The sequence below is a fragment of the Rhincodon typus genome, chromosome 4 (assembly GCF_021869965.1).
Source record: "Rhincodon typus isolate 14 chromosome 4, sRhiTyp1.1, whole genome shotgun sequence".
NCBI lineage: Eukaryota > Metazoa > Chordata > Chondrichthyes > Orectolobiformes > Rhincodontidae > Rhincodon > Rhincodon typus.
In genome coordinates this window covers 63,114,914-63,130,206 of record NC_063335.1, presented here as the reverse complement: position 1 = coordinate 63,130,206, position 15,293 = coordinate 63,114,914, and the positions used below count along the sequence as shown (strand labels likewise).

The 15,293-nt window shown below is 37.3% G+C and overlaps 1 protein-coding gene across 1 annotated transcript in view; it reads left to right on the top strand.

Moving 5' to 3' along the window:
* Positions 1-12,110, top strand: part of LOC109935416 (regulator of G-protein signaling 20-like) — a 66,988-nt gene extending 54,878 nt beyond the window's left edge. The window contains exon 4 of the mRNA XM_048596089.1: positions 11,814-12,110. Within this exon, the coding sequence (XP_048452046.1) occupies positions 11,814-12,002 (189 nt within the window). The 3' untranslated portion in view covers positions 12,003-12,110. The remainder of the gene's footprint in view (positions 1-11,813) is intronic.
* Positions 12,111-15,293: the final 3,183 nt, after the last annotated feature.

Sequence of the window (15,293 nt, the reverse complement as noted above, 5' to 3'; positions counted from 1 at the left end):
TGGATAAACCAGAAGTTATCCAAATTGATCAGAAAAATAGCAATGCAGAGTATTTCTTAAATGGTGAACAATTATGATGTATTAATATTCAAAGGGACTTACGTGCCCTTGTTCATACGTTACTGAAAACAAACAATTAAGAAAGCGAGTAGTATGTTGGTCTTTGTTGCAAGTGTATTTGAGTAAATGGATAAAGAAGTCTTGCTTCAATTATGTAGAGCTTTTGTGAAACTGCACCTGGAGTACTGTGTACAGCTTTTGTCTCCCTACCAAAGGAAAGGATATACTTGCCACTGAGGGAGTGTGACTACTTATCAGATTGGGTCCTGGGATATTGGAATTGTCCAATGAGCATAGTTGAGGAGACTATGTAGAGGTACTCTCTGGGGTTAAGAAGAATGAGAGTTGATGTCATTGAAACGTACAGAATTCTTACCGAGGTCATCAATGTAAGTGCAAGAAGGATATTTCCCGTGGCAGGGTCCTAGAAACCAAGAGACACAGACTCAGATCAAATGTAGGCCTGAGATGAGGAAGAATTTCTTCATTCAGAAGGTGGTGAATCTTTGGAATTCTGTGCCCCAGAGGGCTGTGGAAGCATTTGGTTGTTGAGTATGTCCAAGTCTGAGCTTGTTAGATTTAAATAAATTAAAGATTTCAAGAAATATTTAGAAATGGAATTAAGGCAAAATATGAATTATGATCTGGTTAAATAGTGGATGCAGGTTCTGTGGACTGAATAGTTTACTCCTATTTCCTATACTTTTGACTTTGGCAGTGAATTTCTAATTGACTGAAATGTTTAGTGTTAACTAGCCTGAATGTCATGTTTCAGTCCTTGCTCAGCAGACTGATACGATCAAGCCTCATGGTTAAATAGCAGGTGTCATTTATTGTAGCACCATGTTTGGTTTTGCAATTTGAATACTCTGATCCCTTTCACTTGTTCTGGTTTAAGACTAACAAGATATTTATATGTCTGATTTCTAAGGGAAATATTTGAGCTGTTACATATATTCTGGAAAATATTGATCACTTATGTCTGCAAGCATGTTTTGAACCCATAATACAGTTCATTGATATAAAGGGAGTTAACATTAAATGTGGGCATGAGGGAGGAAAGAAGGAGTGTTTTGTAATCTCTAGCCAGTTAATTCTTTAAACATCTTTCTACTGATAAGGAATTTTCTACAGTAAATCAACAAAGTAATCGCCTAACCATATTTAAAGCGAGACTTTTCCAGAAACCAAGCCTATCTAAAAAATTCCTTAGTGAAGTTTCTACAATACAAATACCTGAATTTAGAAGCAAAAAAAATCCAAATGTTAGTTGATCATTCTTAAAATAACAAAAAAAATCTAAAAATAATATTGGTGCAAACCACAAAGTCACCCCAGTAAAGGACCAATAATCTTTCCTTTGGACTTTTCAGTGAGTGAATTAATGGCCAGAAGTTTGACTACTCTATCATTTGTTATTTGGCCTTTAAATTAAAATAAAATTACTTTTCTTCTTTTCAAACCTAAGTAGATCTATTTGGCTGCTGCTATACATTCAGTTTCCAGTAACCAGTTTCTCAGATGTATTGTGGAGCTAGTACTGACATGACAGAAATAATTGATGCATCCATTGTGTACTTAACACAGTGACAAAATGGAAAGGAACTTAAAGTTGAATCGCTGGTATATGAACATAGCTGTTAAAATCAAATATCTTTAAAAAGAGCCAATTTTTAAAATCCAATGTAAAAATATTTTAAGCTGTGAAATAAAAACTGTTTCTTCTAATTACATACCACCTGTAACTGATCATGTGATATAACTGGAAATTGCAGGTAACATTTCTCAGGGCTTTACCTGTATAAGCAAGAAACATTATTCTTGCTTCCTCGTGAACAATTTCAAAATATAATACAGAATTTTCCTGAATGGATTTGCAAATAAATAGTTCTAAAATTTAGACAATTCTGTGCTGAAATTCAATATTATAGTATTGTGTTATAAGTATATCAGTTCTACATTTTCTCTTTTGTTTCCATATCTACCATTTCCTTAAAATTAATCCCATTTTCTCTCTGTTTTGCTCTACTCAAAAGCCTTTCTAATACCCCAACTATTCTTCCTTCCCTGCTGTGTTCTTGTTGAAATATAAGAGGTGTAAGGCTATTTATTCTTCTCTTTCCTCATAGTGGTCCTGGGCCCCAAAGTCCCTTCCAAGTGAGATAGCATCTTACGGTGTTTGCCTTTCATGAAATGGTCTTCTCTGTAGCTTTGGGGAAATCAATTACAAATAAGTATTGCTGTATAACTGCACCAGTGATGGTGGTTCCATTGGATGACTTCAGAGTAATTTGTATATAGGACTTTGGAGAAGGCTGGAACAGAGTGCTCAACAGAATAGATGTAGCTGGGCAATTGTTCTGTACTTCACAGAATTGTCCAATGACTTTTTTGACTTTTCCATTACATTGGCTTTCCATGAAATAACTTTGTCCCAGATTTCTCCAGGCAGTATCTGGTGGAATGTTCATGCACTGCCCATCCGCTCAGCCATGGGGAGCAGGAGGACTGGCCAGCTCTACTATTGAAAGTTGTTTGGCTTCATTAGTTGGATGATTGGTGGGTTTTCCCATTGTGATACTATGCAGACCCAAGTTGGAGCAAGGGACAAGTGCATCTGAGGCACCCAGGCCTGAGTTTGGATGGGGGTGGAGGTCAGCAATTCTGGGACACTCAGGCCTGGGTTGGATGGCTCCTGCGGTGCTCAATCCCAAATCTGTGGTGGTTATGGCAATGATTGTGATAGTCTGGAGTGCTGGTGTGGTGATAGTCACAGTGATGGTGATGGGCTAGAAGTTCAGCAGCACTCAAGCCTGAGCTGGGAGTTATCCAGCAGCACTCAGGTTAAATGGGGGTTTCAGATCCAGTGGCGCACAAGCCTGAAGAGGAAGAAGTTTTGGTAGGGTCCAGGAAGGAGGGGTTCTGCAGGCCTGTTAATGCATTAACTATATATAATCTTGCTCCCCATCACCTCCTCTATGTATTCCATTTGTGACTCTTCACTTGCCTTGACATCCTCTCCCTATAATTAGCTTTGAACTTTTCACATACTAAGACTAAAAATAATTGTTTGAATTAGGTTCTTAGATTAGATTCTTCCTGCTTCAATTACTGCATGGACCCTCTTCCTTTGTAGTAATTTCTATTATCCTGATCTGCTCTGATGAGTTTGCTATCCAAAGGATCTGAATTATAGGGGGTTCTGCTATAACACATGTTCCAGCAATGCAAATTGGCTACAATGCGACTGAAGAATAGGGGAATGCTATTTCTAAATAAGAACTTGTGTTGGCTATAACATGATTCCATTGGTGACCTTATTGTTGATGTTTTGGAAAATGTTTTTAGAAAGTATTGCAGGAAGAAAATGTATATTTCAAGATTCGCCTCATCCTGGATAATGCGCCAAGCCATCCTCCCACCATTGGTGAGCTTTCTGAAAACATCAAAGTGCTATTTCTACCCCCAACCACAACCCCTCCCCTTCAGCCCATCGACCAGTGTGCAATAGCAGCTTTTAAAGCTTATTATTTAAGGCGCACATTTCAGAGTCTGATTGTAACCACTGAGGCGTATAAGGACAGTGTTATTCAATTTTGGAAGGGCTTTAACATCAAGAATGCAGTTGACATTATCATGGAGGCCTGGGGTGATGTCAGTAAGGACTGCTTGCATGCAGTTTGGCAGAAGCTTCTCCCAGATTTTTTTCAAGATTTTAAAGCCTTTGATCCGTCAGAGGAGCTCCCAAGAATAAAAGAATATTGTGTTGATTTTACAAAGCCAGTTGGATTTGAAGAATTGGAGAGTAAGGATGTTGAAGAGCTGCTTGAGTCCCACTGTGAAGACCTCTCTACAGCTGATCTACAACAACTTGTTGCTAATGGGGAATTGGAAGCTGGAGATGAAGATGAAGTCCAGGATGCAGCACCACGAGAACTTTCGACTTCTGTTTTGTCTTCTATCCTGAGGGAAATTGAGAAGCAGCTGTCCTCTAACAACAGAGCAACCTCAAAACTTCCTCCCCTATCAAATCATCTTGACATTTTTTTCAAGATAAGGTGTTAAATTTAGTTTTATTTCATTATTAGATATGAATTAAACGTTTATTCAAACTGTGCTGTCCTTTGTGTTAGACTTTTGAGTGATTTTTGAGTGGTTTTGAGTGATTTTTTTGGTGGTCTACCTCTAACCCTGCTTTTCCATAGACCCCGTTATTTCTATAGCACGATTTTCTATAACGCGATGTTGCGCAGGAACGCAACTATCACATTATAGCAGAACCCCCTGTATATTTTTAAATTAATTGATGTTTCATCTTTACTGTCACAGACGGCACTCAATCAAATTTGTCACATTTCGTATGCATTTGCTGTCAATCCTTCTCTTTCCAACTTAACTCTTCTCAAGGTTCTCACTTTTCACCTCACATTGCCAGGTTATCTCCCACCATTCCCATCACCTCCAATGTGATATTAGCATCAAACACATCACTCCCCTCTTTTCTGTTATATGAAAGGACCAAACTTCTGCGAGACCTGGCTCACTATTACTTCAGATATTCTCCTTTCCCTGCCTTGTTCTTGTTGAAATGTAAGAGATGCAAAGCTATTTATTCTTCTCTTCCCTCAATACTTTCCTGGGCCTCAAACTTCCTTCCAAGTGAGATAGCATTTTACATGCACTCCCTGTAACCTAGTATATGGCATCTGCTTTTTATGAAATGGTCTTCTGTATAGTTTTGATAAAGTTAATTGCAAATCAGGGAACTGATTCACTGAATGATTCCAATCTGCAAGTTCAGATCAGAGCCTCTCTGTTGATTTGTCATTTGAATGCCCTCTCCCAATTTCACTCTGATCTCCTTGTCTTTAATCTTCCACACTTTTCTAATGAAGATCACAAAGGCTAAGGGATGATATTTTGTTATTCTCTTTGGCACTCTGAGCTTAACAATGATGTTAATCATGTCAAATATTAAGGCTTAACATGCTGATGTTGATGTTGTTCCTAGAGGATAGTGGATTGGCAATCAGGATGGAGACTTCATGGGAATACAGGCTGGTGAGGCTGTCTGTCACCATGACATCAACCTATTCGTTTTTCTTTGAATAAGATTTCTAACTAGTTATCCCATTTTGACAACTTCTCCGTTTCCATTTCAAATGTGCTCTACATCTCACAATACTCTCTCAGCTATTCATCTATTATCTTGTCAGTTAAATTCCTTTAATCTTGCCCAATAACTACTTCTTAACATGTATTAATATCACTTCAGGCAATTAATTATCTCTTGTTTCCTTCGAAGCACTTCACAGGTTCTTCTACACATACGTAATATCACATGGGTGTGAATGTGGGTGTTTTTCTTTCCTTCAATCTTCCTTGTTTTCAGCTCCTTTTCATATGCTGCTCATCTTTTGTTTTTCTTCTTGATAATATACAACTAATCATTCTATATATAAGCCAATATTCAAAGCATTAGAATAAGCAGTGTAATCTCAGGATAGGTATTTGATTTGAAAATCAAGTTGTTAAAAATAGCTTACAATTTCTACCATCTTTTTCAATAGCTGACTTGTCTTTAAAACAGATGAGCTGAAGACATGCGTGGAGCAGTCATACCGATGAAATTGAACCTACCTATAAAACTTGAAATAGATTCTGGGTGCTTCAGTCATTAGGGTGGCAAGGCATCAGGGTTACAAGGGTGACAGGGTGGCTCAGTGGATAGCAATGCTGCCTCACAACGCCAGGGACCTAAGTTCAATTTCAGCCTCAGGCGACTGTCTTTGTGGGGTTTGCACATTCTCCCCATGTCTGCTTGGGATTCCTCCAGGTGCTCTGGTTTCATCCCACAGACCAAAGATATGCAGGTTATGTGGATTTTCCATGGTAAATTCCATGGTGTCCAGGGACATGCAGGCTAGTTGGATTAACTATGGAGAAATACAGGTGGGATGTCCTGTCACACCGTAGGAATTCTATGATTATGCTGTGTTAATTTGATTATTTTCATATCACTATCCATAGCAAGCCATTCAACTCTACATTACATCTGTGACTGGAAAGCACCAGCTAATCAAACATGTCAAATAAATAACAGGAATAGACCAAAATAACACATCGGCTGAGATTTTGCTGTTGCAATAACAGTGAGACTATCAAGGCTCAATTATTAAGAAATAAATCAGACAGCAATGTCTGACATCCCCATATGCACAGTTGAAGATAAAAATCTAGAAGTTACTGCTTCAATTGCACTGCCCCTCAACAAGTTATCTATGGAATTCAGTATCCCCAGTGTGTGGTGGATGCCAGGACATTGAATAAATTTAAGGAGATAAGCAGGTTTTTATTTAGTAATGGGTTAAAGAGTTATGTGAAGTGGGCAGGAAAGCAGAGTTGAGGTTGAGATGAAATCAACCATGATCTTATTAAATGACGGAGTAGGACAGTTGGGTCCAAATTGTTTACTCCTGCTCCTTGTTCCAAACTGTACTGCATTGGTGGAAAAAGGCGAAATCTGTATTAGTGGCCTTTCTGGCTTGCCATTGTCATATGATCCCTATCATGATGCACTGACAAAGGGATGAATCCTTTGAGTATAGGAGTGGTGTAGGAATGCGCTTAAGAGGGAAATCAGGAGGGCACAAAGGGAACAAGAGATCATGTTGGCAGATAGGGCAAAGGAGAATCCAAAGAGATTCTGCAAGTATATTCAAGGCAAGAGTGTAACTAGGGAGAGAATAGGGCCACTTAAAGATCAATGAGTGTAGAACCACATGGGATGGGCGAGATCCTAAATGAATATTTCGCGTCAGTATTTACCATGGAGGAAGACATAGAAGCTCGGGAACACGGGGAAATAAATAACGATGTGTTGAAAAGAGTCCACATTACAGAAGAGAAGATGCTGGATGTCTTAAAATGCATTAAGGTGCATAAATCCATGGAACCTGATCAAGTGTATCCCAGAATATTGTGGGACATTAGGGAAGAAATTGCAGGGCGCCTAGTATTTGTATCATCTACAACCGGTAACGTGCCGGAAGACTAGAGATGGCTAATGTTGTGCTATTATTTAAAAAATGCTGCAAGGAAAAGCCAGGGAACTACAGACCAGTGAACCTAACATCAGTAGTGGATAAGTTGTTGAAGGGGATTCTGAGAGACAGGATCAGCAAGCATTTGGAAAGGCAAAGACTAATTAGGGATAGTCAGCATGGCTTTGTGTGTTGGACATCACGTCTCACAAATTTGAGTTTTTGAAGAGATGACCAAGAAAGTAGATGAAGACAGAGTGATACATGGATTTTAGTAAGGTCTTCGACATGGTTTCTCACGGTAGACTGGTTAGTAAGATTAGATTTCATGAGATCCAGGGAGAGCTAGCCATTTGGCTACAAAATTGGCTTGATAGTAGGAGACAGAGGGTGGTGGTAGAGGATTGTTGCTCAGTCTGGAAGCCTGTGACCAGCAGTATGCCACAAGGATTGGTGCTGGATCCACTGTTGTTCATCGTTTATATCAACGATTTGGTTGAGAGTAAAGGAGGCATGGTTAGTAGGTTTGCAGATGACACCAAAATCGGTAGTATAATGGACAATGAAGAAGGTTATCTAAGAGTACAATGGGACCTTGATTAGCTAGGCCAATGGGCTAAGAAATGACAGATGGAGTTTAATTCAGATAAATGCAAGGTCATAGAATCCCTACAGTGTGAAAACAGGCCCTTCGGCCCAACAAGTCCACACTCAGAGCATCCCACCCAGACCCATCCCCCTATAACCCACCTAATTTACACATCCCTAAACACTACAGGCAATTTAGCATGACTAATCCACCTAGCCTGCACATCTTTGGACTGTGGGAGGAAACCGGAGCAAACCCATGCAGACACAAGGGAAATGAAGGTTTAGTAAGATAAAATGAGAAACCTCTGGGCCTTGTGGTGGACATCTCAACGTAATTCAGACTTGACCAGAAAATGTAAGATTCAGCCTCTAGAAACTGAACTAGACTAGCCATGAAAGTACTGCTGCTATTACAGCTGGTCAGAGGGTAGGAATCTGCCAGTGAATAACTCATCTAACTCCCCAATGCCTGTCCACCATCTACAAGGCACAAGTCAAAAGTGTGATGAATTACTCTCCAGTTTCCTGGATAATGCATTACCAACAATACTCAAGAAGTTTGACATCATTCAAGACAAAGCAGCCTGCTTGATTGGCACCATATCCACAAAAGTTCAGTTACTCAAAATCCTGGAACCACTGTGTTAGGTACCTAGACCACATTCACTGTAGCGGTTCAAGAACGTACTTTACCAGCACTTTATTAAGGGCAACTAGGGATGGGCAATAAATTCTGGACAAGTCAGTGATGCCCACATTCCATGATTGATTAAAAATAATCTGTGTGCCCAATACATCTGCAATGACTGGCGAGAATAACAACCTACTAATGCATGAGAACAGTAATAAGTATATTTGATATCTTGGGAAACACAAAATGTGCATGAGAATGCATGTGATTCTTTTAGTACAAGAATGGGCCTATTTGGGAAAGAAATGCATTCTGCACCAACGTGCCTCCTAGTTTGCTGTGGTCACATGATCATGAGCACAGACTGGGTGCTGCCAGTTTCAATAAAATTACAGTATATGCCAGGCTGTTGTCTTGAATGCTCAAAACAAGTATGTTGCCAAGAGATTTCAAACATATAAAGGGCATGAATTTGCAATTCTTAATCACTAGTTACCCACTATACACACCAGAAATGAAGTCATTTTCCATTAATGGCATGGTGAGTCTTAATTACTGACAACAGCTTCTCTGCTTCTGAAAGTTTATTTTTACGTGTGTGGAGTTGCATTCTGCAGATTTTAATTATTGTTGGACATATTTAAATCAAAGGTACTTTTCCTTCCATCTGTTCTCTTTCAATCCCACCTTTGTTTTCATCTCTTTATATTATTTTCCAACCATTATTTCCTCGAATAAATTATTGTAACTTGCATTTCCTGCTTTAGATTCAGCATGCCTCAGCAATGATTCTTCAGTCTGTTTTCTTTTCTCCTCTATCATCACTTCAAGCAACACTATGCATAATACACCAATTTTCAGGGCATACCCAATGCTGCCAACCAGTGTGGCCTATGAGGAATTTTTCAATTCTATCAATGAGTAACCTTTGTGGGCTGCAGAATTATTGGCCCACAACACAATCTACTTCACAAAGAATTCATGTAGAGATTATTCTGCACCTTTAATTAGGACAGCATGAACATATGTTTCACCTTTGCTGTTGCTTACTCTTTTCACGCTGGTCTGAGATCCCCTGTAGAGGGTGCTGTCTTGTCAGACTCTCAATTACTAAATTATTACTTAAAAATCCCACAAAAAGTCTTTGCACAGTTGTAAGTATTTTTCAGTGCTGGGTGCAAAATTCTGGCTATGCCATATTGGGTTCTAAATAATTGAGTTTACCTTTATTTAATTCTAAACCACCTCCCAGAATAATCATGAGGTTGAAACAAAACAAGCCATATTCCAGTCAGGTATTAAGATATCATAAAGAGATTTAACATCTAGATGTGGATGAAATCACAAGAAGACTACACAATTTTTCTGCACTAAAGTGAATAATGTTAGAAGGTTAAGCAAAGTGTTAATACATGCGGTGGATGACTGATTTATTTTCAAAATAATAACCAGAAAAGTGCTATTAAAGTTTTACTAGATCAAGAGCTGAACTAAAAGAATGCCTTATTATAAGTAATGCACCTTTTTCATTATCCCAAAATTCAGTGCAATTGAAATATATATATGTACTATGACTGCATAATCCATCCAATTGCACAAAAAAGAAAACTATAACGATATACAAGGTCAGCAAGAGCTGATCACTTAGCTCAATTCGACTTATATATGTTAATCAAAGAGTTTGGAATGGAATCACAAAACAGCACAAAAAGAGTCATCGAGTCATACAGCGCGGAAACAGACTCCTTTGGTCCTCCTCATCTGCGCTGACCAGAAATCCCAGTCTGACCTAGTCCCATTTGCCAGCATTGGCCCATATCTCTCTAAACCCTTCCTATTCATATACCCAACCAGATGACTTTTAAATATTGTAATTGTACCCACCTACACCAATTCCTCTGGCAGCTTGTTCCATTTATGCACCATCTTCTTCATGAAAAAGTTACGTCTTAGGTCCTTTGTAAATCTTTCCACTCTCACCTTAAGCCAATGTCCTCTAGTTTCGGACTCCCCCATCCTAGGAAAAAGACCTTGGCTCTTCACCCTATTCATGCCTATCATGATTTTAGAAGCCTCTATAAGGTCACCTCTCAGTCTCTGATGCTTCAGGGAATAAAGCCCCAGCCTATTCAGCCTCTCCCCATGCCTCAAATCCTCCACTCCTAGCAACATCCCAGCAATTTTCAGAACTTGTCTCAATACCTTAGGTCTGGAAACACCAAGAAAGAACAATTTTGTCAGAATAGGAAAGAATAGAATCCTGGAGTAAATTCATTTAATTATTCTCCAGACAGTGCTGCAAAACATAATCTTAAAAAGGAGAGAGGGAAAATATTGATCTTCATCATATTTAGATATCTTATTTTTCTTGAGTTTTGATTACTGTTAAAAGGTTTATTGTGTTGTATTCTGCTCTTTTTCCTGAGTGATTTATATTGGATCCAATTCTGTACTGTCTATAAATGTCCACATGTACTCTATCCAATTTCTGCAATTTTCTCCATTCCTCTATCCACTCTGAAGCTCATCACTATTCTGATTTGACATCCTGCACACCCACCCCAACCTTTGACCTGTCACCCACAATTGCTGTTCTAGAGTTTTCAACCACTTCAATCTTAATTTTGTGAAATCTATGAATCATTTTACCCAGCCTTCTAGTCGTCTCTGTCATCCATTTAACCTTCTTTCTGGAACAAAAACAACATTGCTGGAAAAGCTCAGCAGGTCTGGCAGCATCTGTGAAGGAGAAAACAGAGTTAATGTTTAGGGTCCAGTGACCCTTCCTCAGAACAGAGGAACATTTGGGGTCTGAGGAAGGGTCAGCGGACCCGAAACGTTAACTCTGTTTTCTCCTTCACAGATGCTGCCAGACCTGCTGGGCTTTTCCAGCAACTTTGTTTTTGTTCCTGACTTACAGCATCTGCAGTTCTTTTGGTTTTTAACCTTCTTTCTGGTTTGGTAACAAATTGGAGCATTTCTTTTTTAAACTTCATTATTAAGTAAATGCCAATTGTTGAGATTATGCATGCCAGTTTTTTTTTATTATTTGAAGGAAGTACCTAAGGTTTAATAATTTTAATTTATTGAACAAATATTTTTCTCTAATAAACATTAAAGAGACAGCCACTTAAGCTGTCTGTTTCTTCCTGTTTGCCAGGCTATGCAGAAATAGTCTAAAGATGATTTTTTTGACTGAAATTTTGGAACCTAAAGCAACAGTTTGTTTTCTGCAGTCTATTCAAAACTGATCATGTGAATCTGCCTGAAACAGGATACCAATAACTTGTACGCATAATTGATTCAAATGCAGAGTTACACTACTTTTGCTTTATGTTCAGCTGCTCTGCTATAAAAAAGTTTCAATAAAATGTTTTTACTGAAATGGATTAAGAAATACATCTTGGAATGTGATATTTCACAGGTTAATATGAATACCATTTTATATTCTGAATTGTTGATTCTTATTTGTATTTTTCCAAATATAGGTTAGCCTTGATTCCAGAGTACGTGAGGTTATCAACAGAAACATGCTTGATCCTACCCCTCACACATTTGATGATGCACAGCTTCAGATTTACACATTAATGCACAGAGATTCTTATCCAAGATTCATGAACTCTGCAGTCTACAAAACCCTGCTTCAATCCTTAACTGATACATCATCAGAACCTTAAGACCTTTTGACTATGTTGCTAAAAATAAAAAAAAGGAAGTATCTGTGAGCTGTAGCTGCTCACAGGGACACTGGAGCTGTATGATCTTCACCAGAAAGTAATACTCAGGCATATTTTACTAAGGATTTTAATGTCTATCTGCAGAAAGTTCTGAACACAGGCCAAAACACAGCTTCAGATCAACGCAGCAAGATTTCTCCAAAGGATGACTGATGAAATGTTAGTCATTTTAAAGCCTGTAGTTGTATTTTTTACATAATATAGTAATAAGATGTACTCGAAGACAAGACTTTGATAGCGGAAGTGCCTTGATATTCCTCTACTGACATCCTCACCTGAGCTACATATGCTATGATGCAGTTTAAAATTCTTCTACCATTCCATACTGTGATAATGATGCCATCATCACAATCAGCATTATTTTGGGCGGTACTTCCACTTGTCTTGGAGTATATATACTTGATATATGTAAACATAGTGCTGATGGAAACAAAATGGATCAACTTCAAGTATCTAAACCAATGGTTTGGAAAAATACTGCCTATAAAACATGTTCAGTTGTCAGACTGCTATTATTTTAATATCAAAATTTTGCTTAAAATGCAATTTTTTTAGCTACAATTTGTGAATGTTTATAAAATTTAATTTTAAAGATTTTATCACTGGTTTTATTTTGCAAATGGAAAATGGACAAAGTGTGGGCATTTCAATTCTTTAAAAAAATAAAGCACAATCATTTTAAATGATAGTCATAAGTGATTTGTTTTTTGTACATAATTTGATAACTCTTTAAAAATAATGTCATGCACATTGTACAGATATTTTACAACTTAACCCACCTCTCATTTGGAAGAAGAATTTTTATTGGTCGCCTTGCTCTGCTACAAGAGAAAATGCTAATCTAAATGTGCTTTTGATAAAAGTCATAGACACACATATAATCCACACCACCCTTCCTTCCAGTTTCAGTAAGATGTTTAGAGTTAACTAGATATAATGTTGCTGCTGTATGTCCTTCTTATTTTCAAATCAATTGCTTTTATTCTTTAATCAATGAGCTACTTGTGAATTTCATTTTTAAATATGGCTTTTGAAAGTCACCTGACATATATCCATCTAACGTGCTGTCGCAGTTCCCGATCAAAGGTCAAAAATGAAATATATTATGCTTGAAGTCAAAATGATTGAAAACAGTTTCATTCCATGATATACACATGACAATTTTGTATGCCAACAAATGGAGGATTCATATTTACCAAGATAACTTCACAACTAAAAGAGGCATAGAAAGGCCTGATTAGTAGTTAGTGAAAAGAGTATCCAACAAAGGGTTGACAAGATTGAAGCATATTTCTAAATTATTCACCATAAAGATGCTGTGTAATATATAATACAGTTTATATTTAGCTGCTGTTTTGTGTAACAAGTTAAAATTGCTATCATAGCCAGCTGTTGCCTAATTAATGAGCTTCAGTTCCAAAAACATGTGTATGAATCTATTATGTTTTCTGTAGTTGTAATCTAGCAAAAGACTATTTATTTTTAGTTTATGTCCTCATTAAGACATTCTGAGCACTAAACTCTTATCTAAGTCCACATTTCTCAATGTTACTAGGGTGTTGTTTTCCTTGTAGAATGGCCATGTGCACACTTCTAATACAGTTTGTGTTTGACACTATTTTGGTGAGATCATTAGTATGGCAATTTAGGCACATGTATCAGGACTATGTAGATTGGTGGACTTGTAACACTAACTTGAGTGTATCGAGGCTGTATCTATCAGGTGTACAGCCTTTCAACAGTACTCTCGTGCCTTCATGTATAAGGGCATTTAAGATCATCTAATTTCTTAATTGGTGCTCATGTTTGATTTTGATGTAATAGTCTAAAATTTCTAATGATTTGAAAAGAAAGTATTTAACTTACTTTTGAGATTCTTTACATGGCAAAGAGCATCACAGAGATGAGTAAAGGTTATTCACACATCGTAATTTCTGTGCCAGTTTTCAGTGCTTATCCAATTTTTCCCTGTGCAAATCTTATTGATAAAGATAAATAAAACACAAACTTATCATTAACTATCAAAAAAAAATTTACAATGAAACTATTTCAGTTTAAACAGTAAAAATATGTTTTCACTAACATCTGAAAACATTGTCAGTAAGGTAACAATGCTGACTAGATGTTCCACCCTTGGTCACACAGGAATTAACATATTTTAATTGACATTGCTCTGTTCTCTGCATGTAGAAAGACTATGTATAGACATTGCATCTATTTCAACTTAACAAACTAAGTGCCAGTCATTCGCTAGTTTATTCCTCAGGGCAATGTTTTACCAATCAAAGTCAACCTTCCTGATTAAAATTTAAACAAAACTTTACAGTTAACTGCCACTCTTTTATTTGTTCATGTGGTGTAGGCATTGTTGACTACACCAGCATTTATTGCCCATCCTTAATTGCCCAAAGAACAGTTAAACGTCAACCACATTTAACTGGCATATTTTCCATGGAAATGCTTCTATAAGCCAGAGTCTATTTGTGAAAGTGTTCTCTTCTCAGACAATATAAAATGTTTTTCCATTTCATATTGATAGTCTTGTAAATATCGTGATGACTGCAAGATGAAAAACATTTTTTTCCAGAAATACTCAAGTTCTGTACTTCTAAAGAACAATTAATAAGTTTTTCTTTTATTTCAAATGCTTATTCTTTGTAAGCTAATTAATAATTCCTATTATCCAGTTGGGGATAGCACACTGATAGTGTCCCCATTTAGAAGTTTGGATTTCAGGGAATCCCATTTCCATACCATATCTAATTGAACCTTTTGGAAAATACTTGAATATTTTCAAATTAGAAAGTGGGGGGCAAGGTAGTGTATAGGCTAACAGCTCATTCAGCAAAAACTGTCTTTTTCAGTGTTTGCAGTTCTGGAGAATAACCAAGTAATCATTTAAAGTGAAAGCTCAATTAAAAATAAATTATATTAATTATTCTCTATAAGGTCATGTGTACCATGATAACAGAAGAAAACGTGTGCTCTGCAAGTGGATTCAAGTTTTGTGTCTTTTATGCTTGGATTAAACTGATTTGTTTTCCAATAGCTAAATACAAACAGTGGTGTTCAGCTCCAAATGTAATCTAAGAATTGTACAGATGTATATATGTCATGCAACGTTGATCTCAATATTAAGCACCAGATTGTTAAAAATCCTTAATTCTCACAGGGTATGACCCAGCTGTTACCTGATCAAAGAAGAGATGGATTGCATAATCTGTTCATCAG